Below are 27706 nucleotides of genomic sequence, written 5' to 3' on the forward strand. Positions count from 1 at the left end.
GCACAGGACACTGTGAAGATAATTATTATCTCCGAGGGGACGGTTAATTGATAGTCGTTTGAAGTGATAACGATGATAGAAAAGTAGGCTGATGGATTGTGGCAAAATAAGCGAGAGACTCATACGGTTGCATAAAATACTAATGTTTACCCTCAGCATTGTTCTAAATGTTGCCATGGAGACTGTTTAGTGTAAATACTGTAATTTCAGTTATGGAATTACAATGCATCATGTGAGTCACACTTCCACAGGAGAGGCAGCTTGCTATAATAACAGATAAGAAGGTGGTTATCAGCACTCATGATATCCATCAGTAATAAGGTGTCAGCAGCATGCAGTGCGGTTTGACTGACACAGTTCATCACTGTGGGGCCCAGCTGTCATCTTTCCCATTATCCTCAGTGGTGATCCCCAAGAGTGTGTAAAGAGATTGATTTGATGACGTCTCTTGGGCCGGTAATATTACAGCCGTTTAATTCAGCTACTGGCCACAGTATATGTAGAACGGCAGTTCCAGCTCAATGACCTTCAAACTCAAACAAAGTGAGACGAACACCATCACCCTGAAAACATGACGGGAACAAATCAAAATTGTAGTTTTGTTCCCTTTATTCATGAAACACAAGCAGAACGAATTTGAGTCCAAATTGTTTGTAAACGTAGATTGTTGCATAATTCTGAACACTGAAATTAGTTCTGCTCATGTTTTATGCATGAGGCATTTAATAGTTTTTTCTGTTTCAGCTGAACTGATCGTCGTGGTCTTTAAGTGAAGAACGCTACACAATCCAAAACTGGTTTCTCTCTTTCACATCACCTCTGCTGTCATTCATGTTTGTCCATTCAGTCATTCCCGCGACATTAGCAGATATAACTTGTCACTAGCAGTGGCTTATTTCTGCTTACCTTTCTCAGATGACTCCCGTTAACACCCTTTCATTCTTAAAGCTAAGTGCTAACACAGAACAGCAAGCGCTAACCCAGAGAGGCTTTCAGACTTAACCATCTCAGGTGTCACCTGCTTCTGCAACCAAATCCACTGACCTGGAGTCAACTTTTGCTTGATTGTATTGCATGTTTTACATGTATGTGTTTGTTTTTCTGTTAGTCTAGTTGTTGTATGTGCATATTTTGTTGTCAGTGTTAAATCTGGTATTACTTGGTTAGCCGGATAATTTTTGCATAACATGAGAAGCCTGGGTGATTTCTTTTGTGGCAGAAATCAATGCGAATGTCTGCCAATCAAGTCACACCTTCTGCAGATCATGCACTTTAAACTGAAAATGATCTTATTTGTTTATTTAGATATATTTTTTAGATTAACATTGTAATATTTCTTAATTATTAAACACTATACTGTTTTTATATTAAGTTGGGATTTTAAAATGCGCCCCCTTGGGCCCCATTTTAATGGCATTTATACTGTATAATGTTTTACACCTTAAAAAAAGAAATGATAACACTTTACAATAAGGTCCCATTAGTTAATGTTAGTTAATGCATTAACTAATGTGTTAGTTGTGATTGACCGATAAAAAATACAAATATATAAAAAACTTTGTATAAAAATACAACTGTTCATTATTAGTTCATGTTATATCAGGTCCATTAAATAATATTAAAAATAATAATATTAATTAATAATATTTATTTATTTATTTATTTAACGTAGTTTACTATGTTGACAAATGGATCCTTATTGTACAGTGTTATCACAAAAAAAACTATTATAATTTTGACTGAAGACACCAATAAAAAAAATATTTATTTATTTATTTATTTTTCTATTGGTGCTCTCAGTCGAAAGTATAATTGTCGAAATGCATGACACCACTTTATCCGGCTAACCAAGTAAACCAAGTTGGAAGAAAGGGGTCTTGGTTTTCTTTTCAATTTCATGGTCTAGCCATCCTCTCCGTTCATATAAGATCCTCTCCTCGCCTGTGTTGCTTTTTCGGCAGCACAGAATAAGATGGGAACAGCTGTTGTTCATGGTCTTTTGCTCTTCCCATGTTATCTCAAGAGACGCCCATTTTAGCACATTATTTTCCCATTAAAGCCTGCTGGCAGCTGGTTAAAAATATTTTAAAAATATATTTTTTTTGTTTCATTCCGCCTTCCACCAATTACAGTTTGGGACTATGGGGTGGAATGCGAGTTGGTGAAGATAAATACAGTCAGTTTTTGCATTGCATTTGGCTCAAACCTGTTGCACGCTTGAAAGATAATGTGGTAAAATGTAAAAAGCACACCTGCACAGGTAAAGTACCATCCATCCCATCTACTCACATTCACCGTCCCAAAACAGACCTCATTTCACCTTATTTTCTGTGTGTCTCATCCCATCTTTCATCTAACACCATGTTATCATTGCAGAACAAACATAACGAACGAGTCGATCTCTTGGATTTAGACACTGACCTGTTGCTGGTCACCCAGGTAAGGTGGACAATGATTGGCTGAAGTTTCTCCACTCCTGCCCTCGGCCTTCCCATGATCTCCTCTACCTGTAATCTAGCTATAAATTAATAAGTAATGCACTATGGCCCATTCTAGACTCCAGTAGAGTCCCAGTACAGGAAAGTAAATGTCACGCTACCCGCTATGAACAGTTTATAGCCCTGCTAAATCCCTCGTCTCATGCTTTGTACCTTTTCCATTAGTCTCCTGGAAGTAGTCTACTTACTCATACCTGACCTTTCTTTTTCATAGTCAAATGACAGAAGTCTTATAGATGACCCCAGTCTGACCCCGTTGAATAGGTCGGGTTTTGTGTTCCCATGCTAACCGTGCGGTTCATAAATAAACCGGAGAAACCGGAGTGCCCTTCTCCCCGTGTGACCATGTGCGCAAGACTTTACAGTGCTTTCAAAGGTCACACACATAGTCGTGTTCTTGCGTGTGCTGTTTTTTTATTTTTTTTATTATTAGAGACAGACTAGCCGAGACTAAAAAATGCCAGCGTAAAGTCAGAGAAGAGAGCGCAATTATTCTTTCATAAAGAATGTGCTTTAGCCCTTTTGTAGATGTACAGTGGGTACGGAAAGTATTCAGACCCCCTTAAATTTTTCACTCTTTGTTATATTGCAGCCATTTGCTAAAATCATTTAAGTTAATTTTTTTTCCTCATTAATGTACACACAGATGTGCTTTAGCCCTTTTGTAGATGTAGGTGTGAACAAAGAGAGCTGAATTTTAGGAAAGATCCCTGTGGTCCGGCCTCAAGCGAATGGATGTACGAAATGCTTTTTAGAAGCAGTGTAGAAAAGCTTTTCTGTCATGCGCCAGTCACTTTAAACAGCTCAGAAAATGCTCAGCTGCTCCCCGCTAGCAGCACAATATCTGTTCTGTTTTCTGATAAGCACACTCAACAAGTACACGGTAACCACAAATGTTCAGAAACAGGTGTACTGGCCATTGTAACTACTGTCATGGTCTTTTAGATTTGCCCTCTGACCACTTGTGAAATAATCATCCTAAAAAAAAAAATGAAAAAAGTCTGCTTTAAGGCCTGATATACTCACTGCAGAGCGAACATCCTGACATGCCCACACGGTAACACTTTATAATAACTTTCATTAATAAATCATTAACAAACATTATATAATGCTCAGTGTTAATTTCGCTGACGAATAATTTTCGTCATAATTTTCGTCAAGGACATTTCTTTCTCCGACGAACAAGACGATAATGAACTAAAACTCTTTTTGAATGACAAAAACTATGACGTAAATCTATTGACATTTTCGTCAATGAATAAAAACGAAACGAAAATGTTAGGGAGGGACGATTTGGGAAGAGATTCATTGAATTTCATTCAGAACGAATCTGCTGCGTGGTTCGGAGGTTAGATGCATAGCCTACATATGAACCGGCGGGACATAAGCTAACATACACTTGCTGCACGTCGCATAAAACATTCAAAAATGTCAATATTCAAGGACATTTCTTTCTCCGACGAACAAGACGATAATGAACTAAAACTCTTTTTGAATGACAAAAACTATGACGTAAATCTATTGACATTTTCGTCAACGAATAAAAACGAAACGAAAATGTTAGGGAGGGACGATTTGGGAAGAGATTCATTGAATTTCATTCAGAACGAATCTGCTGCGTGGTTTGGAGGTTAGATGCATAGCCTACATATGAACCGGCGGGACATAAGCTAACATACACTTGCTGCACGTCCCATAAAACGTTCAAAAATGTCAATATGTGGGAGTAAGAGAAGAGGATAAATCTGGCGATGCAAGAGAGAACTCAATTCGGTCTGGTTTTCTGAGCACAGACACTGAAGCATACACACACAGAAAGTGCGTCCCTCAGCGCGCGAGTACTCTTTCGTGTCGCATGAATGGAGAATTACACACAAAATTATGTCGAATTGTCTTGACGAGTATTAACGTAAACACAGTTGATTACGTCTTAAGTGAACGTAAACAGTAGGGAGAAAGTGTATCAGTACATTGCATCCATTGCAGCTGTGCATTTGGTTTTAAAGGAATAGCAGCCTAATTTAGTTGCTATTGTCCGAGTCATTGATGTTAATCAAGCAACAAAAGTAAGACAGAAAATCACGCACTACTCTTGACTGAAAAACTAGTAGCCCTAAAAATGTATCTAAATTTATTTATAGAAATAAATATGTCTGCTTGAAAGAATGAAACACAGAAAGTGCGTCCCTCAGCGCGCGAGTACTCTTTCGTGTCGCATGAATGGAGAATTAAACACAAAATTATGTCGAATTGTCCGTTTTGACGAGTATTAACGTATAAAATCAAAATTTGCTGTCAAAATTAACACTGATAATGCTTAACGGATCATTAGTTAAAGCTGCAGTCCATAAGTTTTGTCTCTTTGTCGCCATCTCTGTTTGAAAACTTGCAATTGCAGTTATTTGCACAATTATCTTTATTGCGTGGGTTGTGCACAGGCATGGCTCCAGCGCAGATGAATCTGATGTTTTGAGGAGTATATGTGGCTGTCAGTCACCACACCAGTGTGGATACTATACTGAGGAATCACAGATTCTAGCCTACATCTTGAAAGTATGACCCAAATAAGAATTTTCACAGGATATTGTCATCTGAACTAGTAAGTAACAAGTCTGCCGCTTTTGTTCTGACCAACTGAGAACAAAAGCATTACAATAAATCACACTACCAATGGTGATTAAGTCTAACGATTGGTTAGCTCATATCACATCAAACCGTGCAAATTATTATTATTATTATTCTTTGTTCTCAAATTGTTAATGTTAACAACATTAGCATTGCGTGACTGTGTATATAGTGTGTATTAGTGTGTAGATTTCAATTTCTGTACAGTCTAATCTCTAATTGTCATAGCATTCAAATTTCATATTAAGAAATTATTTTAACCCAAAAAGAAAAGTATTGCTTTTATATAGCTTATTGCTATATCTGTATCCTATCTGTAATCAGATGCACATTTAAAACTGGAATATAATTTAATTTCAGTCACATGTGTTTCATAAACACACAATACTTTCTGGATTACAAGTCGCCATCAAAATGATACATTTAATTATTCCAGCTGCTGTGAGAAAAGGCTATAAACGATCCGCCACCTGCAGGATCCTCACATGCGATATAGCATACAGTAAGGTGATAGTTTCGAACACTGGTTATGTACTTGCTCAAATATTTATTTCGGATTATTTTTAACCAAAAAAAAGTTATGGACTGCTGTTTTTATTCAAATAGCTAAAAGCATGAGATAATTATTTTGTTTGTTAATGTTTACTAATAAACTTCATTACCAAATGATTAACGATAATTATTTCATGTAAATTAAAATGGTTACAAATGCCATTAAACGTTTAATTCATATGATCGTGCACATCATGAAAATCTACAAATGATATTAACAGATATTATGCAATTATTAAAAGCTTTCAGTCAATTTGAGTCGATTTGATTACTATAACGGAACACGGTTCAGTCTGTTTATACTACGTTGTTTTGATCAAATTTATAAAAGTATAGAGTATTTTTTTTTTAAATTTATTTATTTTCTTTTGTTGAGATATGAAGAGTTCATTTGCAAAAATAGATAACTCCTTCTTAAAAATGATCAAAAATCATGATTTTTTTTAAAATCCTACATTCCAATTAATATCAATCAAACTGCAGTTGGGTTGTTTTGATTAAATAATAATAACTAAAAAATACAGCTAACGCAATAAAACACAATAAAAACGTGATAACACAATAAAAAACATGATTTATGAAAATTTATAAAAACTGAGATATCTGTGTTTGCAAATAAACTCTTCATAGATTCAAGGAATATCCTGTTTAATGATATACAGTAGTGTACTAATATGTGACCCGGGACCACAAAACCAGTCTTAAGTCGCTGGGGTATATTTGCAGCAATAGCCAAAAATACATTGGTTGGGTCAGAATTATTGATTTTTCTTTTATGCCAAAAATCATTAGGATATTAAGTAAAGATCATGTTTCATGAAGATATTTTGTAAATTTCCTACTGTAAATATATTAAAACTTAATTTTTGATTAGTAATATGCATTGCTAAGAACTTAATTTGGACAACTTTAAAGACGATTTTCTCAATATTTTGATTTTTTTTTTGCACCCTCAGATTCCAGATTTTCAAATAGTTGTATCTCGGCCAAATATGGTCCTATCCTAACAAACCATACATCAATGGAACGCTTTTTTATTCAGCTTTCAGATGATGTATAAATCTCAATTTCGAAAAATTGACGCTTATGACTGGTTTTGTGGTCCAGGGTCACATATATGTGTTGAGGCAATACAAACAGGTCATTTAGGACACATTTTGCTATTGAGATGACTGCTCATAAAGGTACTAATGATTAATAAATGTTTATAAACATTTACAATTGATGAATAGTTTCCACTTTAGATTGAGTACAACAAAAACATGAATAAATGATTAGTTAAGAAGTGTAATTAGAAGTCTACACAACAAACGACGACCAAATAAATGGCATTTACAGACATATAATGAATAATATGTTAACATGAATGGTTTGTGAAGTGCTTAAAATGACTAATTAAGCTATTTTTTCCACAACATTTGTAAATGTAAAAAAAGAGCATTAGGTAATATGTGAAATGAAGTCTAATGACATTTGTTAGCATTCAAAAGAACAATAATCATTCTATAATTTCTGTTAAAATCATTTGTAATTTCAAAAATAATTTGTACAAATAATTTGTGATTTTTACAAAGTGCATGATCTATTGAAAGGTTAATGACATTTGTAAACATTAACTAATGATCTGTTAAGCATTATATAATGTCTGTTAATGATTTATTAATGACGCTTTTAATCATTGTAAACTGTCAAAATAATTTGAAGAATTTTTTTTTTAAAGTGCATCATATGAATCAAAAGTTTAATGACATTTGTAATAATTTCAATTTACATGTGATCTGTTATTTTTTAAATAATGTTTAATACGTGCATTACTAAACATTAACAAGCATATTATCTCATATTTCTATCTTTGTGAATATTTATTAACTAAAGGTCTGTTAAGTATTATGTAATGTTTGTTAATGATTTATTAATGAAAGTTATTATAAAGTGTTACAGGAACAAACTACAAACAGACTTCGTTTTGGCCTGATTTTGTTTGAAATGACATCGCCTTTAAGAACAAGAAGAAGCCTCTGGTTACATCAGTATATGTCATGATTAGTTTAGTTTTTCTGCAAAATAAAAATGTGCAAATGTTACCACAATCTTTGAAAAGAAGCTGCAGCAAATTCAGACATTTTGGGGCACAAAAATCTGAAAAATGTCCTGTGAAATCCTGGTGGGATTGATATGCCCCTGTTCAGAAATAACCCTGAGTACAGAATATATCCGAAGGAAATTAATTCTAGAAATTCACTCATCATGTGATTTAATGCAAATCCATGGTCTTGTATGGACAGACATGAAATGGTTTGTGGTTAAATGTATGAAATTGGATGGATGGATGGATGGATAGATTGCTGCACATGGTCGGTAGGTACAGGAATCATTATCATCATCCTTTGTGTTTTTGCGTAATTTTATAGGAACCCACTATCATTTACGTAACTGCTGTCATTTATTACACAACTCACTATCATTTATTATTCAAGTCACATGTCTATTCAAACCACTGTTTGCCCAAGGTAGGTTCACTTTTCTGTGGCAAAGATTAGTCTGACATGGCAATGAGTGCTGAGGTGAAACACGTCTCATTTTATGCTGTTAAATGTTCCTCTTTCATCTGCAGAATATCAACCAGTTAGAGCTTTTTGGAGACATGTCCACCCCTCCTGATATCACGTCTCCCTCGGTGAGTGACTCTAGATGCTAAAATATTATAGTAAGTGTATGTTCAGAATGGAATATTATCATACTGCATACTACACAGTGTATACTGCAGATCAGTGGCGTGCGGTGGTGTTTTAAAATGAGGAGGCAGTTTTATATATAAACATATATTTATATTTAAATATTACATAAATAAGAGAACAAATATAATTCTATTTTGTATTTTATTAATATTATGTTTTTATTTTATTTAATATTTGTAATACTAATTATACATTTCATAGTGTTTTTATGCATTTTTATATCTATTCCAAAATAATAACTAAAGGCAGTATCAATTTGAACAATATTCTGGAAAAAGTTTACAATAAGGTTTCATTAGTTAAAATTAGTTAACTACTTTAGTTAACATGAACTAAGAATAAACAATAGCCTACTTCTACAAGAGGCGGGATTTATCACACGAACCAATCATATTCAACCATAACCGATCATATCCAATTATAGCTAGATGGAGTCATTGCCTCCTCTCGCGTGACTTTCCCCCATTCATCTCAATGAGCCTTCAGTAAAGTCACGGCACGCTTTGGGGTCTCTGTAGAAAGTCAATGGACCGAAGGGAGGCAAGCCTCCGCTGTACTGTAACTTTACCTGCGGCTGTCGCTGTTGGACAGTGTTACTTTATAAAAACGAGTGACTTTTAGACTTTTATTATCATATTTAGTCATATTTGCGCTGTTTTATTTTTGTAATATCGATTATTTTCTCCTCCAACTTTTTGAGGAGACATTGCCTCCCTTGCCTCCTCGGAGGAAACGCCCTTGCTGCAGATTAATTAAATAAAAATGAAACTTCTGTCATCATTTACTCACCCTCAAGTTGTTCCAAACCTGTATGAACTTCTTTATTCTGCTGAGCACAAAAGAAGATATTTTGAAGACTGTGTGTTACCAAACAGTTGATGGTCCCCATTTACTTTGATAGTATTTTTTTTCTTCCATACTATGGAAGTCAATGGGCACCATCAACTGCTTAGTTACCCATATTATTCAAAATATCTTCTTTTGTGTTCAAACTGATACGGGTTTGGAACAACTTGAGGATGAGTAAAATGATGACAGAATTTTAAGCCATTTCAAACATATACTCTGACTTTACAGTTAAGCAAGTTGTTGAGAAAATGTAGTTTATTTTAAAGCTTCCCTTTGGACTGCTATGGTTTTCCTCTTCTACAGACCCCAGCATCTCCGGCTAATACTCTGGACCCCATGCTGGCCCACCAGACTCCATCCGAACTGTTCACCCCCTTCAACCCCACCTCTGTACCCTCAGGTAGGACAGATTTCTCTTTCAGACAATGTGTGTGTACAGAAGAAAATAATACCAAGAAAACAGATAAAGGAGACATGGAACGGGGCGGATGCAAATTAAATAATGTGTCTGTCTAGTTCTGGCTAAATAAGGTGTCCCGTCCTCCTGCTGTAGAATATGAATGCTCTCATTACTGACTGCTGTACTGATCTGCATGATAAATGCCTTGTAGAGGACACAGTGTTACCCCTACCTGGTCTGTGTGTGTGTGTGTGTGTGTGTGTGTGTGTGTGTGTGTGTGTGTGTGTGTGTGTGTGTGTGTATGTGTGTGATGTTTTTTTTAATGCATGATGTCTTTTTTAACATGCACATCTGTACTGGGGTCATATCATACATTTTTATTATGCTATGTTTTCCCTTATGTCCACTTAGTCAAGGTTTTTTGCACCACAAATGGACAGAATTTAGTTTTTCATCACCATTTTCACTTTTTAATTAAATTAAACATATTAAGTCACCTTTAACTATATAGTGCTTTATACAATACAGATTGTGTCAAAGGAGCATCACAATGATAAACGTCAGTTCAGTGTTGATTCAGTTCGGATAGAGCTAAATGATAAAATTTGTATTTATGCTTCTATCAATGTATTAAGCATAGCTTTAATTAAAAAATAAATTATATATATATATATATATATATATATATATTTAGCATAATCTAATTAAACTTTTTTTAATCTATATACACTACATTATTAAAGGGGAAATTGTATTCATCATATTTACTCACCCTCATGTCTTTTTAAAGCTGTATGACTTTTTTTTGTGTCTCAATGATTTTGTCCAAATTGGTGCCAAATGTTGTTTTGGGCCCCACTGACTTTAATTATATTAACAAAAACAGCTTCAAAATATCTTCTTTTACACATAAGATTTGCAGAAAAAGAAGGTTATACAGGTTTGGAACATAATGGTGAGCTTACTGAAATAAAATATATTTATTTATTTATTTACTGCGATAAATTCTAATTTTTCGTTGGAGTCAGGCACACAAATACAAAACACCATCATGCTAACAAACATAAAATACTGCAATAAATGTAAATTTAACAACGTAAAATGCCACTAAATCCTTTTCACTTTCAAAAATTGTACATTTAACAATATTTTCCTGTACAATTACAGTCAATTTAGATTCAGTTAAATATATGACAATATTTTCGCTGTACTATATCCTGTTAAGTAATTAACAAGTTTTTACCAAAGCATCTTTACAATCATTTACTGTTAAAATTCTGATCATTTTGTACATGGGTCAAAGACGTTAAGATGTCCGCATCAAAAGAAATTTACAAAAGTGATTTTATGTCCATAGAAAGTACATTAAATGTAAGTAAAGTGTCTACCTTTAAGGTTTCAAATACGTTTTTGGAGAATAAAATGTCAAAATTTGGTTTAAATGATGTTATATTGTCATTCAGTGTTTTAATATTTTACATTATTTAAACACAATATTCATGTAAAAAATCAAACAACATGCTTATTCTGACTTGTACATATTAAAATATATAAAAGAATAAGGGGGCATATAAAATTTTATTCTGTTTTAAATGAGTAAAAAGTTCTTACTGACCAATGGGCAAAACCTACACTCTCAGAAAAAAGTTGTCACTGGGGTGGTACCTCTTCTAAAGGCACAACTTTGTACCTAAAGAGTCCATATTGGTACCTTAAAGGTACATATTAGTACCTAAAGTGTACATATTAGTACCTAAAAGGTACAAAAGTGTACCTTCTGAAAAGGTACCGCCCCAGTGACAGCTTTTGTACCTTTTTTTTCTGAGAGTGTAGGATAGTGGCAAGTTATAAAAAGGTAAAATTACAACTAATTAGTATTTGAGGTGAAAGTAATTAGTCTTTTAATATGTCATAAATTTATTTTTGTTGTAAATATGCCTGACAAGATTGTTACACTGAATGACATTTTAGTGGGTGTCTTCTGTAAATCAGGGAAAAATGTATGATATGTATTTTTTGCTCAGAAAAACAATTAAATTCAACTGAAAACTTTTTAAATTTTTTGGGGAAAAACAACAATTTAAAGCAGTATTAAACGTATTGTTTTTATGCTTAAACCCTTTTTAATCTTTGACCCACAGCTGGACTCTGTATTGTAAAGTGCTACCACTTTAAATTCTACAAGAACACTCACGTCATGATATTTGAACCAGTTATTAAAAGCAAATAGCCCCTGTGCAGTGATTTTGCTCTCCCTGGGACATCTGTTCCAGCCAGATTGACTTCCTCTGAAACAGTAAACAGTACAACATTGATATGTGTGGAATCAAGTAGTGTATCATCTGTCCCATCTGTCTTCAATTCCTTCCCTCAGTCAAACTCCCCTCTGTGTTGTAAATTCATAAACACCAGGCTTGACTCCACCACTCCTGTCCTGATGGGATTCTCACAGTTCAGTTATGATAGCATGAGCACATTTTTCACCCTTGTGAAATCATTCTGGCTTTTTTCAAGTGAGAGTTTTTCCCCAGAGTGCTTTAGGGGGTCTGGCCCTGCTGGCAGTATATTGTAAGTCACTTTGGATGAAACTTGTCTTAAATGGTATGTCTAATGGAACATAAATCATCTGAACGAATGCACACTGCTTAATTATGATATTATTTAAGAAACCTACTGTATAAGAAGCTGTGCTGTATGTGAACATAATCACTATATAGTGACTAACTGTATTCTATATTTAAAATAGGGCATGCATTTGAGCTTTTATTAAAGTTACATTATAAAATAACATTTTAAAAAGCTTTTATTTTATTAGAAAATTATTCATTAATTCAGTTCATTTAGTGTAGTCCAATCCTCTACATATCCACGGGATACCAGAGATGTGCTCCAGGATTTGCTGTCCATGCATCCTGATTGGCAGTCCATATTTCCATCCCATTTTTAAATGGTGGATCCATAGCTCAAAATGACTGCCAAGGGCCATCACAGACCGGTGTAGGGGTGTGCTGCTATGATGAGACGGACCATTGCTACCTGACTGAATGATGGACATGCACAATTTTCTTAAATTCACATATAGAACTTCTCCAGGCCACTCACTGGTCCTTGAGAAACCCACAAACCGTTACTGCAATTCCATGGGAACACTTCACAGTTGACAGGATGGTTAAAAAGTCCAAGTGTGACAGTTGCACTACTTATTACAATTATTTAGAAAATAATGTCATGTTTAGTTAAATATGACTTTTCTAATTAAATGGTATTTAGTGTAAATAAACCAGTTTTAAAATGCCAATTTAAACTCTAATTTGATGTCAAATAAATAAATAACAAATGTAATTTATACTATTTATATTTTAATATTATGTATCATAAATAAATATAGAGAATTAAAAATACAGAATTTATCAAATGTTTACCATATTTTTGTAAAAAAAAAAAAAAAATGCACTGAGAAAACAGATTAGTCGAAGTATGGCAAATTTGATTATTACATTCAGAAATTGTGTAAAATGCCACACATCTACAAACATCGCACACTATACACATGTATTTTAGTTCCTCTCACTCCACAACAAATCCAACAAACAGAACATGAGAAATATAAGTATAAAAGCAACATAAATTATATAAACAACATTTATTATAAACAGCAAGCCTAAGCAAATTTATTTAAAGAGAAACTGCAAGTAATGGTGTCTGGGAAATGTGTTTCGCACCTTTTTTGCATGTTTGACGTTAATGCATTGTATAAAACCCTTTGGAATATAAGTAAAAGCACGTTTCAGATGCTAAAAACTGCGATTTACATTATATTCTGGAAAATACAGTAGATTCTTCTCTTAACTTGCTAATGGCAACACCTATAGAACACAGAGAATCTGCGACCGTTTCCAGGTCATTTTTAACGATAAAAGAACATCACAACGTCCCATTGTGTGAGCAGCCCAGCTGCAGTTGATATCACACCTCTCTGCCACACAGTGGAATGTTCCGGACACGCTCCTGCAGTGCGTGTGGCATGTCATAGAGATAAGATATGATTTGGTGTTTTATTGTTTGAACCAGCGTTACTCATTGGAAAGAAAGAGCAAGATGTGTAATGAAATAAGCCTTGGTGTGAAATGAGTGAGACTGTTGTAATGGCCTCTTTTAAAGGGCGTTGCTATTCATTAAGCCCGGGCCTATTGTGAGCAGTAATTACAATAGTTCATCTGAGCCATAAAGACCTTTTTCATTATGAAAATCTAGGTCATCTTACCCCAGTCATCAAGAGATCTATGGCGGCAGCCTGAAAGTCCTTTAGCAAATGCTAAAGGTTACAGCACAACTTGTAATGAGGTGTACATGTTTTCCAGAGCATTTTGGTGGGAAAATCTCATTTGATGGAGCTTTGTGAACTAAGGGGGTGTTTACATAACACCATTTTCAACTAAAAACGAAAAACTTTTTATGCGTTTTGGCTGTTCATTTACACAACAATGGCGTTTTGAGAACCTGAAAATGCTAACTTTTGAAAACGGTTTTCAAAGTGGGTGTTTATGAACGGGTTTCAAAAACAATACCATTATCGTCTCTGCGTAAACTACGAAAATGTGAAAACGGTGAAGTCGTGTGCATGTGTATTACGTATTCAGTCTATAGACTATAGTCATATTTGCCCAGGCGTAGTGCTTCTTTACAAAGTGACATCGCCAACAACTGGCCGGGTATGCATAATACAGCATTTTATGCCAAGTCATTTTTGTGGATCCATGTGAACGAAAGCAAAACTTTTTCGGTTTTAGTACAATTGTTGTTGTGTAAACACACCCTAAACATTTCATTGTCTCTGTCATTTAGGTTACGTGACGATGGGAGCCGTGCCGCCCGCATGGGCGCAGCAACAGTTCGCCGCTCAGGCTCCATTAGCATTTGGTGTCCAATCCCCAGTGCCCGTCGCGCAGGTCTTACCGGGTGCTCAGCCTCTGATCTGGGGTCAAGCCAACCTTTTCCCTGCCACCCAGCAACAGTGGGCTGCGATGGCAGGGGCTCACTTTTCGCCTGCCGCTTTCATGCCTGCCCAGACAGTAGGTCCGCTTCCTGCTGCCATGTTTCAGACACTGGCTCCCATGGCATTGCCCGCGGCGGCCATGGGCGGAGCCGTGGCGGGAACCTCGGCCTCCACGGCCTCCAGTCCGCAGCACGGAGAACGCATGCTGCAGAGACAGGCAAAGATGAGCAAGGAGATGTTTAAGGACTTCCAGATGGCAAAGCCGCCCACCATGCCTGCCAGGAAGAGCGAGCAACCTAGCCTGTCCTGCACCACAGACGCTTTCACCAGCTACTTCAGCAGAGTGGGAATATCGCAGGATACTGATGACTGCGACGACTTTGACATCTCGCAGATGAACCTCACGCCCGTCACTTCCACCACGCCCTCCACCAACTCACGTGAGTAGGATGTTTCAGACATGTGGAATGCGTTCTATGATTTTGACTCAGAAGGTTGGGGCTTGTAGAAATGGGGATATGAGTTGAAATAACCTGATTTTAGAAAAGTTAGAAGTTCTTACAAATAAAATCCTCATATGAAAGTGACGTGACATGTGGCCAAGTATGGTGACCCATACTCAGAATTAGTGCTCTGCATTTATCCCATCCAAAGTGCACACACACAGCAGTGAACACACACACACAGCAGTGAACACACACACACCGGAGCAGTGGGCAGCCATTTTTTGCTGCGGCGCCCGGGGAGCTGTTGGGGGTTCGGTGCCTTGCTCAAGAGCACCTCATTCGTGGTATTGAAGGTGCGAGAGGTGGAAGAGAGCGCTGTACATTCACTCCGCCCACCTACAGTCCCTGCCGGTACGAGACTCGAACCCGCAGCCTTGGATTACGAGTCCGACTCTCTAACCATTAGGCCACGACTTCCCCTATTTTTGTTGGTTTCATATGGTTTTGTGCAACCATATGATCATATGGTTTTGTGCAACTTTTACACCATTTTCAGGAAAAGTTTCAGGTCAGTTCTGGCCGGTTCAAAATTGCATGTGGTTTAACCATCAAATAAAAAGCCATTTTTCCTTACAACTTGAATACACATGAGTGAACATATCAGCATGATCATTATTTTCAATCAATCAATCAATAAATTAATAGTATACTTTTGAAAAGCTGCACCACATGACATTTTACAACCTGGACTACCTTGCCTTGTCATAAAAGGGTCATAAAAGGATCTTGACATAATCATGAGGGCTGTATGATACCATTTTTTGTTTTATGATTTTTTCCCTGCATATTTATGGTGGTTGCATCATATGGATTTTGGCATACAAGTGTTTTTCAAATATCAACAAGCATTATTGAAAAAAAAATAAAAGATTATGCCAAACTACAAAAAGGTTTTCTTTTAAGGAGTCTAATTCTTCTAATGAGACTTTTTTTTTCATTACCATATTGATTACATCAAAAAATTAAAAATATCACCTATATGCATACAGTATACACACAAACACACTTATATAATCTTATATATATGTGCATTATACAGTATATATATATATATATATATATGCATTTAACTATATTTTACATTTTTATATTTTATATGCATTTGGTAGTTTATCAAAAATGTGTTACACTGCATTCAATTACATTTTCTTAGTTCATGCGTGCCTTAAACATATGACTTTTAGCATTGTTAGCTACAGGAATGCCTCCGCGGCCACAGGAACCTCTATTAACCTTTCACTTATGTCTTAATTATTTAATACATGTTTGAACAAATCTATCAGATAATGTCTAAAATGGTTGCAAACTTCCATTTATTTATTTCAACAGCTCAAGTTTATAACTGCCAACATTATAATGATTATATCTCGCTTTGGAAACATAATTATCTTTAGAAAGCTGCAATTTTCCTTGTTACTTCACTGCATAAAATTCAAAACATTTTTCTGGGTCAAGTGATGCAAAATGAGCAGGTCAGAAATACACACGTTAGATTTTGCAAGTTGACCAGAATATATGTTTTTAAAATGATTTTAGAGGTTGGTAATGGTAAAGTTAGGCTTAGGGATCAGTTTAGGGATGTAGTTTTATATCAGAAATGTTGTACAGGACCAACAGAATCACATTACCCTAAAGCTCCATAGACCCTAAATACAGAACATCAACAAAGAAAACAAATCCCACATAGAGGAACTTAGTATCTCACCACATGCCTTTCTCTCTCTCGCCTCTCTCATCGCAAGCCTTTAAGAGTGCTGACACGGCTAGACAGACTTTATCCGTTTCCCACTACAGAACTTCAAACTCGCACCTCATTCCGTCTTTCATCAACACATCCGTTTTCACTCAGAGGTTGAAAGGTGGGCTTTGATGCTGTTGCCCAGAAGGAATTGTCTTTAGTCAGCGTGAAAATGACAATTAGTACTGTGGTGGGGAACGACGGCAGGGGAAAGAGAGAGTCAGTCACAGGCCCAGCTGTGCTTCTGGCGAGCAGTGTAATTATCACTGATCTCTAGGGAGTCCTGCGCTGTTTATCTCACCACATGCCTTTCTCTCTCTCGCCTCTCTCATCGCAAGCCTTTAAGAGTGCTGACACAGCTAGACAGACTTTATCCGTTTCCCACTACAGAACTTGCACCTCATTCCGTCTTTCATCAACACATCCGTTTTCACTCAGAGGTTGAAAGGTGGGCTTTGATGCTGTTGCCCAGAAGGAATTGTCTTTAGTCAGCGTGAAAATGACAATTAGTACTGTGGTGGGGAACGACGGCAGGGGAAAGAGAGAGTCAGTCACAGGCCCAGCTGTGCTTCTGGCGAGCAGTGTAATTATCACTGATCTCTAGGGAGTCCTGCGCTGTGTGTTGGGCCTGTTTGGATCCTCTCGCTCCTGTAGTGCTAATTATTGCAGCGACGGAACGCCACACCGTCGCACGTTTGCACACAAGCAGTCCCTCCGTGAGAGACATACTCATTTATTAGGTGTCAATAAGGGATTTTGGGTCCACACAGGACACTTTCTGACAGGTTTTGGGCTTAAATGCGTAAGTTTACTTACACTGATCATGCCTAGTGTGCGCAAAACCCAAAATATATTCCCCTAGGTGACGCTCGCTCCAGATTTCAGGCAAAATAGCCACTGAATGGTGATAGAAGTGAATTTTTTTACTTGAAGAGGCTTAGAGTTGCCATGAAACAGAAGTTGCGACAGCCTTTTTTCCCTATTGTGATGTTTATCTGAAGGAATCGGCTTCTTGAATGAGACAAAAATGTAGAGCAGGACTGGATTTTGTACACTGGGAAATGATTTGATTGTTTGATCATTGCTCATGGATAAATTATTTATGATAAACACTTCAATATTGCTTTTAAAAATAATAATTGTCTTTTTTAAATTTGTATAGTGGTTTTAGCAAACATAGACCACATCAACTAATCCAAACCAACAGAAAGTAACTTTTACTCAGCCTTTCATAGAAATGGTGTAGTTTATGTTGGGTACAGACTCCGATTCCACTGAATCAGAAAATATTAAACATGTTTGTGTTTGTTTCTGCTTGAGTTTCTTGTGTTCAGAATGACTTGAAAGTCTAAAATGACTTGAAAGTGTGTGATCCACAGTCGTTTAGTGTGTGATGCCCATTCCATTTACAAAGTCGGCAAGTGTTTGATGGCTGGTGTTTTCAAATCTTTAAATTCAGTTTTAAAAGTTGTGTAGTATATTCCAGCTTTTAACCATAAACCTGCCTCATAACCCCAACCCCCCAAGTAGAAAAAGACCCATTGTAAACCTTACATGAAATTTAACACTTTAGATATACAAAGACTATTTCCTTGACTGAATGCAACTACCATTCAGCATTCGCTGCGCTGTGCTGTGACAGCAAATGGTTTCCTGAAGCAGTTTAAGGTTGCATGAGCCCCAAAAGGAGCATTGTTTTCATGTATAATTGATCAAAAATGAGCCTCGTCTTTAATGTAAGTGTGAAAATTTCAGTGCCCTTCCTATAAGACAGTAACAGATATTTGGTTATTCTCCCAGAGGATGAAAAATATGTTTGTACCTTCTTAGCGTCACCCGACAACATATCAGACGCTTTAAATCAGATAATGCAATAAACAAGTGTAAGATTGACTCTGTTTGGCCCAGTACTAACCAAAATTCTGCTTCTGTACAGCACCCACCCCGGCCCCCCGGCAGAGTTCCCCATCAAAGTCCTCATCCCACGCCAGTGACCCGCCAACCGATGACTCTTTTGGTGAGGCCGAGGGCAGCCCTAGTCGGAGCGGAGAGGAGGATGCTGTAAGTGCCATTGAATGGGATTGTGGGAAATGTAGTTTTAAAGGGTTCCATTTTAACTTGGCTACTTAACATAGACTACTGAATGTACATGGATTTTTAAAAATCAAAATCAAAATTAAGATTCATATGCATGTACTGTGTATGGCAAAATGTATATTTTAGATCACTATTTTTATAGTATTTTTGTGGTCATCAAAATTCCAATATCCAAAATCCCCAATATGCTCTTTTCTGATCCCACATATGCTTTATTATTACACAAAATACTGTCAGAATAAAAAATTTAAAAAAAAGTTTAAGTTTAGTTTCTTTCAACATCACTGGCTTCTTTGAGAGTACAGCACAAAAAAAGAGCATAAAAATGTCTTCTGCTGTATTAAAATATGTTGATGTATCACCATAAAAATGAGAGGTTGGATGCTTTTTTGCATCCTCTACCCTGCCTGAGCCACTGTTGGGCCCATTAAGGTGTTAAATGAGCTTGCGTAACTGTCAAGACAATCATTACGACCTTATTAATCACAGAGATACTTCTCAAAGATCATAGAGATTGCAGACTTACCTGATTAATATTGTTCAAATATAAATGCATATTACATAACCTGTTAAAAATGAGCCTGATTCTTCCCTAGTGCTTTTAATATGTATATTTCATCATATGACTTATCACCTCATAAAGAATGTAGCACTTAAATAAATATATTATCCACCAGTTTCTAGATGAAATGCATAAGAGAAAAAAATTCTGACATGATTTAGTCACTCTCATGTTGTTTCAACTTTGAAACTTTGACTTACTTTCTTCTATGGAATGCAAAGGGAAAATAGTTTAGTTACTCTTTTCAGTACAATGAATATGGACTGCAGATTTCAAGGTTCAAAAAGCATTCAAAGTCATCATAAAAGTGGTTTATATGGTTTGTATTGTGGGTCTTTAAAAACTGTATGTTAGATTCATGTTTTAAACTGACCAAAATGTTCAGTAGTGATGTTCGGTTCATGAACGAATCATTATTTTTAGTCTTTGATCCAGTTCACAAAACCATTTTCAATCATTTATTCATGGATTAGACTAATTTCAGTGATTCAGTCACAGCAGTTTACCTTATAAATAATGTTAGATATTAATATGTTGGTCACTTAAAGGGATAGTCCACCCAAAAATGATGATTTTCACCATTTACTCATGTCATGTCATTCCAAATGTGTATGACTTTCTTAACACAGTAGAAGATACTTTGAAGATATTTTGGTAACAGTTTCAATTCCCACTGACATTCATTTTATGGACAAAAAATACAATGGAAGTCTAAATGTAGTGACAGAACGTTGATATACCTACACAGTTTCTGTTCCCATTGACTTCCATTGTATGGATAAAAATACAATGGAAGTCAATGGGAACAGAAACTGTTTAGGTATCAGCATTCTTCAAAATATCATGTTTTTGTGTTCAGCAGACATGACACAATATTCATTTTTGGGCGGACTATCCGTTTAAAGCTACTACATGGCTTTAGAAGACATACTAAAATAGTGAACAAGTCATACATCCTATTTTATGGTGCTTTTACGTGTGTAATGACATGAGAGTGAGTAAACGATGACAAAAATGTCATTTTGGGTGAGCTGTCCTTTTAAAGGTTGCTTAAGATGCATTGTAACCACATCAGCGGTGACGTCCACTGTATTTCAAATACACACACTCTCTCTCTGCTGATCTCTATCAGATATGACTCGTCAGAAAATGCCACGGAAACCCGACTAGTGCTCGTTGCAACCTGGTCTCATGGTAAAAACGTACCCGGGGGCACATTTTCGCGAGACGCGAAATACGTACCAATAAGTACATATCACTGCAGTTTCCAAAAGAAATGAACACTAGAGGCAGTAAAACACCTTTTATTCCTTTTCACACACATTTACAAAGTTTCGATTAATAAAGCGTCATTTTCTGGGTAATATGCTGGGAGATTTGAAAACTGATGCTTTTGAACGTTAGCACCGCACATATCCAGCTTCATATCAATGGGTTTTCATCGACGGTAGGTTTGTTCGGTAGCTCACGGAGTATGGAGACGTACTTGAGAGGCGAGGAGCTCCGGTTCGAATCCCGTGTAACTACAGTTCGACAAAACGGTTCAAATCTGCATATAAGTAAGTTCAAATGACACGGTTGCATCTACAAATGTGTTTTTATATCAGTTTAGCATTTGTTAACACTATCGGGTAGGTTTAGGGTTGGGTTTGGTGTAGGCTTTCTCCTTTCTTTTATATTTCAGCTGAACAAAAAGTTTAATTAGTCCTTGTGTGTGTGTGGGTGTGTGTGTGTGTGTGTCTCCCCACTCTAGCTGTAATGGCATTGGGCTCCACACTCACTCAGTCAGTCACTGCACACCCACACAAACTGTGATGAGGTGTTAAGAGTGCAGCTCCAGAGGGAATATTCATAAAAATCCAAAATGCTTTAGTCCAAAGCTTTTCATGCAGGAGCACAATACAGGAGCCTTTCTAACCGAGGGGTTTTCACAGCTCCGGTAGTGACCGTGTGTGTGCGGGAACTTATGAATACATCAGAGTGTGGGTGGACAAAGGTGGATTAATAAATGTATGAATGAATAGATGGATGGATGGATGCTTTCTCTTTTTTGTGCATTTACAGCATTGCCTATGCTTCTTTGTTCTTACCGTTGCAGGAAAAAGCATGTAAACTATTGGATTTACTATGGATTTCCTTTTCCTGCTGTTTATTTTCTTGTCCCTTTCTTCTTTTTCTCACTCTATTTCTTTTTCCTTTCCCGCTCCATTCTTCTCCGCTCTCTTTCTTTGTCCAGGCTGGAGACTCCCAGCAGTCTCCGGGTGCGAGTGAGCCTCAAGCAGAGCCTGAGAGCTCAGAGACGGACAGTCCTCAGGTCGGTAGCTAGATAGCGGCAGGTCAGGGTAGGTATCTGTCCTCTTTTTTCTTCTCTTCTGCGTGTCGGCCTGCTTCAACCACCATGACGTCACGTCAGCACGCCTTCACCCGTCCTCACCACCATTACATAGACCCACACATCGTGGCCGTGTGTCGTGGTGCTCTTTCTTTCTTCTCTCTTTTATCTTTATACTTGTTCTGCTCTCTAACTCTCTTAGGCTGCGTTCACACAGTCAGTGCACTAACAGGTGTGACTCCTGATTTGTCCTGTTAATATAATCATAGATCTGAATTCAATACTCTTTAACCTGTGAGATCTTGATTAACGCATGTAGTGATATGGTAACCATAGTGTAACGAGAGTAAATATTAGGACTTTGTATTGTGTCTTTTAGTGTTTTTTTTAGTTTTGTAGTGCTTTGTTGATTTTGATTCAAATTTTTTTAAATGATTTCTACCATTTTATGAGGATGATTATGATTAATTATAAAGGGAAGTAATATTAAAGATATTATAAATATTTCAAAATAATTAATAATAATCTTTTATTAAGTCAAATCAAATGATAAAATATTATCTAGTTTATTTAATGTGAACAGTAATCACCAATAATCACAAATATTGTTACAGACAATAGTGCCTTTTTTGAGTGTTTTTTTTTTTTAAGAAATTAATACTTTTGTTCAGCAGGAATGCATTCAATTGATTAAAAGTGACAGCAAAGACTTCTACATAGTTACAATCAAGCTACTTCAAATAAATGGTGTTCATCAAAGAATTCTGGAAAAAAATGTATCACCATTTCTGCAAAAATATTAAACAAAACTAAAAAATTTAAAAATTTATTAGCATATTAGAATGATTTCTGATAGATCACGTGACACTAAAATCAGCATTGCCATCACAGTTATTCATTCCATTTTAAAATATATTCAAATGGAAAACAGTTATTTTAAACTATAATAATATTTCACAATTTTGCTGTTTTTACTGTATTTTTAATCCAATAAATGCAGCTTTGGTGAGAATAAGACAACTTAAAAAAAATCAACCCCAAATATATGATATTTTTATAATTCTTTTTTAAAATTCTTAAATAAAAAATATATATAACTCGGTAGAAAAAAAATTATATTTGGATTTTGGATTTATGGAAGTGTCTGTTTTTGTTTCTGTTACATACGGAAGAGGATTAGGGCCAAGCAATATTTAAAAAAATAAATAAATAAAACCATCTTGCGATTAAAGTCATTATAATGTGAGATTAAACTCGTTAAATTTCAAGAAAAATTATGAAATAAAATTTAGAGAATAAATCATTAAATTTCGTTTAATTTTCTCAAAATTTTTTGAGAAAGAGTTTTTCTCGAAACACAACTTTTTTCTCGTAATTTAATGTGTTTATCTTCAACATTTTATTTCAGCATTTTATTCTCGAAACACAACAACTATTTTCTCAAAATGTAATGATTTTATTCTCAACATTTTTCTTGTAATTTAACGAGTTTATTCACGAGAAGGTATTATTATTTTTTTTTTTGCTTGGCCCTTACCCTCTTCTGTACTTTAGAAAGCAGAACAAAACACGAAAATTGGCATTAAATTAAAATGGTAGCATTGACAGCCCTAAAAATCAATTTTGGAAATCCTTTTATGTCAATTTATCTTATCAGCATAACTGTATTTAGTACTCCAAACAAGACTGACAACTATATTGTGGTACTGTGTGAACGTGACCTTATTCTCTGCCTTCATTCTCTGTCTCTCTCTCTCTCCATATCTCATCTCGCCGTCCCTACCTGCTGCTGCGATCACTCTTATGCTGGTATGCATCTCATGGGAATATGGTTTATATGCCTTTATGGCGTAATTTTGTTTTGTTTATGACAGAGTATGAGTGAGTGTGTGCGTGTGTCCCTTTAATCCCATAAAGCCTCCTGATGTGTGTGAGTATCAATGCTTTTGAACTTGTTTTTTTACACAGCAGTGTAGCATGGCATACCCATGAACAACATGAATGCTCCTCATCTAAGTATCTGTGTCGTGTCATTTTCTGATATACAAAATGAGGTCATGAATGTTTTTATATTGTCACTCATCACAGCAAAGCACACAACAATGAACTGATCTGAACCGCAAGGTCTGACATGCAAACTGCTACATATAGGTTCTTTTTTATCTCTGACGTCTGTCATTGTGAGTAAAAGAATAAAATAATGCTGGTGCTTTTAACTCAGAGGAACAACTATAATTATATAACAACCTCTGATCTTTCTTTTAGTGACATTTTTATTAAACAAACAAGCAACGCTGCAAAAATTACACATTCTTTTCTATTTGTGTTCGTCTGTCTATAGGTTATACAATCCTAAATTAGCACTAAGCCAGTTGGCCGGTAACTTTATTGGGAAATGCAACATAATACATTACTTAAATTAAACTGTACAAATGATGATAACATAAGCAACTTGCATTTCAAACAAAAGATATTCAAATAAAAGACGAGAATACTAAAATAAAATAAAAATATTTCTACTATCAAACTACTTGTATCTCAAAAGTGTATGGAAATGTAAAAAAGAAAAGAAAAAAAAAAGTCTCTTATTTCCACCAAGGCTGCATTTATTTGATAAAAATACAAAACAGTAATATTATGAAATATTTTTCCAATTTAAAATACCTGTTTTCTCTTTGAATATATTTTAAAGTGTAATTTATTCCTTCAGTGTTACATGATCCTTTAGAAATCATTCTAAAATGTTGATTTGCTGCTCAGGACACATTTATTATTATTATCAATGTTAAAAACAGTTGTGCTGCTTAAGGATCAGGATTCTTTGATGAATAAAAAATTCAGCATTTATTTGAAGTAGAAATATTTTGTAACATTATAGATGTCTTTACTGTCACTTTTTTCAATTTAATGCATCCTTGCAGAATAAAAGTATAAATATTATTTAAAAATAATTAATTACTTACGTAATTACTCACCCCAAGCTTTTTAAAAAACATTATATTTTTTACAGTACAGTGTCTATGTACTTTTTAAGGACACCATAGAATGAAACAAAGTAGCACCATGATTTCTTTTTAGATTTTGGACATCCAAAATGAAAATGGCGCGGTTGAGGGAGAGTGAGCGATGGCTCTATGGTACCTGTCTGGAGGAGACATGAGCTCATCAGGATGAATGATTAATGAAGGGCTCTGGGAGCCAGAGGCTTGTTTCTCTGACTGAGGGAAGACTGATGTAGCAGCCTCATCTGTCCCTGTCTAATGATGAATGAAGCTCTGATCCCCACTGAAATATTAACACACCTACATACAGCCCTATAAACACACATTCTAGTAATGTCCATTACTAGAATAAAGGGAAACAGCTTCATACATTTGTGGGGTAAAATCTTATCAACGTTTCAATTTGGAGGTTATTTTAAGAGATCTTACAGAGGTTTTTTCAAAGGAACCTGTTATTGTGACTTTGTGAGTGCACTTTTTTTTACAACCGAAACATGTAGAGAGTAACAGCCGTTGCTGATACTAATCATATTCCGGTTGTGCAAGCGTCAATTAAACTTATTAACTTGATATAACAAGATAGAGCCAATATTCAGGTTTATAGAAATCTGAATAAGGTAGCTGGCATATTCCTTAATCAGAATTTGTAGGTCATGTAAACACCTAATTCAGAATGTCCACCATAACTGAACATTTATATACTGTATATTTGAATTTACATACACAAGAATATTCTCATGTTATTCATATTCCAGTTGTGTCATAAATGCATTAACCTGAGCGCTATAACAACATTAAGCCAATATTCTGGCTTTAATAATCTGAATAAGGCAGCTGGCATATTCCTATATTAATCATCATTTCGATTTAGAATATCCACCTCAACTGAATATTTATTTATGTCTGCCTGTACGAACAAAACAATTTTTTTTAATTTTTGACTAACATTTTACAAACAATAAAATAAATCTCATGGCTTACATTACAAGAGTCTCATTCCCAACATTTTGCAAATCATCGTGCTATTGAAAAGACATGAATGAGAATTAATGAGTTGATTCAATTATTGTCCAAAAATTCTCAAATGCAGCATAATAATTGGCAAGAGCTTCGCTATTATGCCCAGAAAAGAAAAGGAGTTTGGAATATGCTGATTACATGTATATAGGAATATTCCAATAGTTGTAAAACATGTAAACGTCTTTTTCAGAACAGAAATCTATGATGTGCATGTAAACATGGTCATTGTGTTTTCAGACTTCAGACTTCCATAGAATAAATTGTTTTGATTTGTCCTGTGTATGATAATGTCTCTCATCATACAGTAGTTACACAGCTCAGCTGTCCATAATAATAGTGTGTTTACTGTGCTTGAAGCAGTATGGCTGTATGTATACTGTGCGGTTGGCCGTCATTGCCGCTGTAGGATTGTAATACAGGTTGACTGAGGATGTTGTTGTCATGGTCTGTGCTGTCTGTATGCCGTTGTTCAGGAAAGTATGCATGCTCACTGACAGTGACCTTCTGTTGGCATATGAGCCAATAGCAGTGTTGCCAGATCTTACTAAGAAAAAACAATCAACCTGGAAATAATGGCTTAAAATATACAGTAGACCAGTTGAAATTGCATTTCTCTGCAAAGAAAGTGTTTTCAATAATTATACCCTTACAAAAATAAGTAAAATGTCAATGAATAAATCTCTCGTGCTCTCACGCTTATACATCTATGGAATCAACAGGGGGGGGGGAAACATATTTTAAAGGAGAAACTGATTACAGCGATTATTAATGACATTATGTCAGAGAACAAGCGCGCTTCGTACTGTGCAGGTATGTGGAGGGATTTGACAACTGCAATTAGTTGTCCATCAAACTTTGTTGTGCTGTAGCTGAAATACACAACTGGAAGTAAGTTGAAAAAAGTTCAACTTATGACTTTATGGGGGGAAAAATACAATATGGGAGATGTATATGCTGCCATTTAAAAGTTTGGTGTCAGTAAGATATGTATGTGTTTAGAGGCATGACTGGAAATAGCTGCCTGAGACATAAGAAAAATGGCCGCCGAGTGAAATGACTTACCTTACAGAGACTTTGCTTATAAAAAATGGACTTGGCAATAGCCTCTCTTCCATTTCTTTCATTTCCTCTACCACTTTCACTCAGCAGGGTTGACTAATCTATTTCCTTTTCTCTACCTCTCACCTGCTTAGTCATCTATTCTTTCCTTCCCCTCTTTATACCTCCTCCCACCACTCCTTTTCACTCGGCTTTCCTCTTTTTTCCTCCGGTCCATTCATTTTATCCTCTGACTGTTTCTCTCAATCTCATTCCTGCTCTCTAAAACACTTATCCTGTCATCTCTCGCTCCATGTGTCCGTTCGAGCGCCCACGGTGGGCGGAAAGGTCTGTAAGTGAGTGGTAATTGCTGTGCATTCTGATTCAGAGCTTCTGATTTTAGACTGTAGGGTACTTCAGGCCGCAGGCTGGACACACACTGACTGGCAGCTCTATTGTACCTTATCTAAGCCTTCCTTTGCTTCTTGCTGCTCAGATTGTTTAGATTTTTTTTTTTTTTAACAAGAAGAGAATTGACAGGGTTTTAGGCCCATGAAGTGGGTAGTTCTGATGCAGCTAGTCTGCTATTATTGAATATAAAGATTACAAATATTTGAGATAGAGGAAGAGGCTTATTTAGTCACACATTTATTCACTCTTTCCAGTCTTTCCTGCAGAAATATATCTACTGAGCAGCTGTAGTGGTGTAGCCTTTGGTTTCAGTGGAGTAAGTCTCAGAACGACCTCTGTTGC

At 35.8% G+C, this 27706-nt stretch overlaps 1 protein-coding gene across 5 annotated transcripts in view; it reads left to right on the plus strand.

Annotated features, from left to right (window-relative positions):
* LOC107712876 (disabled homolog 1-like) overlaps positions 1-22261 on the plus strand; it is a 457572-nt gene extending 435311 nt beyond the window's left edge. For 3 of the 5 annotated variants that reach the window (XM_016518249.1, XM_016518248.1, XM_016518252.1), the window contains 6 exons: positions 2377-2439; positions 8290-8352; positions 9566-9662; positions 14508-15098; positions 18839-18963; positions 21798-22261. In XM_016518249.1, coding sequence (XP_016373735.1) covers positions 2377-2439; positions 8290-8352; positions 9566-9662; positions 14508-15098; positions 18839-18963; positions 21798-21887 — 1029 coding nt within the window. In that variant the 3' untranslated portion in view covers positions 21888-22261. The remainder of the gene's footprint in view (positions 1-2376; positions 2440-8289; positions 8353-9565; positions 9663-14507; positions 15099-18838; positions 18964-21797) is intronic. The other 2 variants (XM_016518251.1, XM_016518253.1) reach the window with 1 other exon arrangement.
* The last annotated feature ends 5445 nt before the right edge of the window (positions 22262-27706 follow it).

Source organism: Sinocyclocheilus rhinocerous, unplaced genomic scaffold (assembly GCF_001515625.1).
Source record: "Sinocyclocheilus rhinocerous isolate Xijiao unplaced genomic scaffold, SAMN03320098_v1.1 scaffold478, whole genome shotgun sequence".
Lineage (NCBI taxonomy): Eukaryota > Metazoa > Chordata > Actinopteri > Cypriniformes > Cyprinidae > Sinocyclocheilus > Sinocyclocheilus rhinocerous.